The 3,685-nt window shown below is 42.2% G+C and overlaps 1 protein-coding gene across 1 annotated transcript in view; it reads right to left on the reverse strand.

Moving 5' to 3' along the window:
* Nucleotides 1-2,266, reverse strand: part of EEA1 (early endosome antigen 1) — a 101,165-nt gene extending 98,899 nt beyond the window's left edge. The window contains exon 1 of the mRNA XM_031057552.1: nt 2,203-2,266. Within this exon, the coding sequence (XP_030913412.1) occupies nt 2,203-2,205 (3 nt within the window). The 5' untranslated portion in view covers nt 2,206-2,266. The remainder of the gene's footprint in view (nt 1-2,202) is intronic.
* Nucleotides 2,267-3,685: the final 1,419 nt, after the last annotated feature.

Raw genomic sequence — 3,685 nt, forward strand, 5'->3', positions numbered from 1 at the left:
CTGCACAGTGCTACCCCACCAGATTTGATACTGTTATTCTGTTTGTTTGCAAATAATATCATCTTCCTAATCTATTTTGCTTTCATAACATGCTTCAAGGACAGCCTGTGCATTTAAATAAGGGTGAGCCAAATGGCCATCTTCAGCAAGAGAAAGCTTTGGATCTGTGCAGTAGAACTTAATAAAGATATTATTGGTTGACTAGATGCCTTTGCATCCAGTGGGGTCCAACAGAACATCCAGTACCACATTAAGAATTGTTAGTTTTGGAATAATGTTCCAGAAAATTATAACCACTGTGTTACCAGAGTATAACAGCACATACTGCTTGTCCTACAACATTATGATGCTTGTATTCCCAGTGGGGTGCTCTGTTTATGCTGGATATTATATGCTGTGCCTTCAGGACTGGCTCTGAGAGTGAAGTTGGGGAGAAGAAGAAGCACGGAGTTTGTTATCAGAGACTGCTCTCACTCCTCCACAGTGCTGTCTGGGCACGGATGGGGCAGAACATGATGCTCTTTTGGTGTTTAGTTGGTTCAGCTAGCTGAGGCAGAGAAGTTCCCTGGACTGGTTTTCTTTCCCTTTTTTTGGAACTGTTTGAACCTGCTCCAGCCTGGGACCTGGGGAGCACCAAGAGCTCACACTTTGTAGCCTGCCAGGACCTCCTCTGGGCAGCAGCCTTTCCCAGTGCTGGAGGGATTGATAGCAGTGACCACCCACAGGAGAGACTTTCTGAATTTGCCATCTCTTCAGAGCCATGAATGAGTTTTGTCATCCAGTATTGTTCATTTTGTGTGCTGGGGAGTGCTTGGTCTGTTAAATAAATGGGGTTTTTCCACTTCTCTCCAAGGAAATCCTTCCCAAACCAGCTGGGGGAAGAGGAAGTGTGGGGGGCTTTCTGGGGGGGCCCCCTTTGGAGGTTTTCTCCCAAATTTGCCCTAACCAGGACACTGCTCTTACATCTTACCCCTGGGAAAGCTAAGGCTGTCTCCCCTTGATGCACAGAGACTTTCTCAATCTGAAGCATACCATGCACCTTGCTGGGGGACTCAGGAATATTTTCCTGATTACCACTGAGTCCATCTGTAAGAGGGCAGTGGTATATACCTACAACACATCCATCATTCTCCTGAGTCCTGGGTAAGACATGGGTGAATACAATTAAAAATATGCCCAGAAATATGCAGAAGCAGCAAGGACCATCATGAGGCTGTTGGCACCACCCCTGCCCACCTTCCACTTGCCAGCCTGCATGACTAAGCCTTCATTTAAAGCAGGATCCCTCGGGAACCACTGTCAGCACACATTTGGAGCACAGCCTGTACTCATGACTCTGGCTCAGTGGCCAGGTGTCCTAATTCCTCTGCTGCCAGGCCCCTATGGACTGACACAAATTACATTATTAATGCCTGGCTATAGCTGTTGGAAGCAGTGAACCAGGTTTATTGAGCAGATAAATGCAGCACCTTGAAGAAGAATGTATACTTTACCTTTCACAACTCCTTCTCTGCAGTATTTACCCCTGTGGTGGTGAATTACACTGCATGAAGAAGGCAATCTGATCATAAAACCTGTATATATTCCTACACAGTGTGATTAACAGAGAAAGAAAACTGCAATTGCTCACACCTGCTATATACATTTTTCCAGATGTTCAGAAAGAATGGTGATTATTGTTATTCTCACTTGTGAAAGATAAAGAATATCACCTGTCAAGCTTCAAGAGTAGATTAACCAGCCTCAGGTGAATTTCAAAATAGCAGTATTCAAAGGGCAGAGAGCACACCTAGCAGTATGTGCTGCAAAGCTCCCAGTACACTAGAAGTGCAATAAATAAATTATCATAACAATAAAGCTGTCTTGCATGTAAATAACAATTCACCTTGATGTTTAAATTTAGCAAGCAATATTTCCCACTGTACATCAGTTTTGATGCACCTGTGATAAGCCAAATCATGAAGTGTTGTTCTGATGATCATAACATCATGGTGCAAGGAATGGCACATAGAAACTAACTAAGGAGAATTTAGGAACATGAAAGAAATAAAAATATACTCCTGGGAAATTAAAACAACACAAAGTAAGTGTCTTCATGGCAGTTCATAGAAGACTCAAGGTAATCTATTAGCTGTTTAAAAAGTTGTATAGAAAGGATAACTGGCATCTGTTTTAGGCTCTTCACAAGCATGCAATTCTCACCATATCCAGCAGAGATGGAGAAGTTCCTTCACTGGCTGATCAGGACTCTCTTAACTCAGGTGGTTTTAGTTGCCTTGTTCATGGTCTCACTCTCTGCTACCTACAGGAAAAGTTTAGGTGGCCTGGTTGGCTGATGTTGTGGCTGAGGCCACAGGATTCATCAGATGGGCTGCCTCAGACACCATGAATGCTTGCCATAAGCATCTAATGCAAGTTAAAAAAACAGTATTTTCTTCCTTATCTAATACTGCATTAATCTGACAGTCTTTATTCATACATTATTTCTCAAATAAAAGGTTTTGAAATTAATTAACAAATTGTGTTTAGGTTTTTTGTTTGTGTGTTTTCTGGAACCAATGTAATTTAAACATGCCCAGTGCCAAAAACAATCTAGTAATATGAAAAGCAGAATGAAATAAATCCATAAAAGATAGTTACATTTTCCCCTGACACAGTAGCCTACAGGATCCTAGGTGGTCACTGCTTCCCTTCAGGCAGCTTAAGAAACTTCAGACACTTTCTAGAAAAAAGAAGACAAAATCTGAGGTCTATTTTTTTTTAATAGCTAGATAATTTCCAGACATGTGTTTAATTCATTGTTTTTCAGAAACTTTTCATTTGGTTATAGCTCTTCTTACTGAAATTCCATTTTCTGCCTTCTTCCAAAGGTTTGTTTTGGTTGTTTTATCTGGCACATTGAAAACCCTGATGGAGGTAGGACAAGGTAGTCTCACAGTGCTGAAGCTGCCTGGTCTGGAGTATCCTAGACTGCCTGCTCCACTGGGGCTGAGCATACAGCTCTAACCCATGTCTCCCAGACCATCACAAACACCACGATCTAAAACCCAAACACCCATTCCTCTCATCTTTGGAAATATATGGAAACAAATGCATAGAATAATGTTCAGGTTAGTAGCTTAAACTATACACACTGTTACAGAAATGAAATGTGCTGCCACCAAATGAATGCAGCCAAAGGGGAAAGAAAAGGAAACTGGAGAGGTCAAGAGGACCAGAGCGGACAGCACACTGCACAGAAGCAGTAGGAATGCAATGTCCTTCCTTCCCCTCCTGCTTTACAGCTGGGTTAGGTTACTTTTACTTGTCTAGACTCACTTTCTAGAGTTCTGTACTCCTGCTCATTGGTGGGAATACCAAATTCCAGCAAAAGACAATAGATGCTCAGGTAACGGCCTAAGCAGGTACACATGAAGGTTAAGGGTTTCTATGCTCTTTTGAGCAAGGACAGATGGCAACACAGGGCTCACCAGAAATACAAGCCCTGATATTCCCTTCTGAGCACTACTCAGTGTGGCTCATTCATAGTTCAATCCTGCCCAAACCAGCTATATTTTCTGGATGTCACCTTCTGCTAGATGCCACCTAAACCTGTACAGCATTATCCTTTTTACTCTTCATGTCCATTCCCTTATCAGTCACACATTCTTCACTTATTCATAACAATGTGGTTTGGAAAAAAGCA

This window comes from Geospiza fortis, unplaced genomic scaffold (assembly GCF_000277835.1).
Source record: "Geospiza fortis unplaced genomic scaffold, GeoFor_1.0 scaffold186, whole genome shotgun sequence".
In the NCBI taxonomy this organism is placed as follows: domain Eukaryota; kingdom Metazoa; phylum Chordata; class Aves; order Passeriformes; family Thraupidae; genus Geospiza; species Geospiza fortis.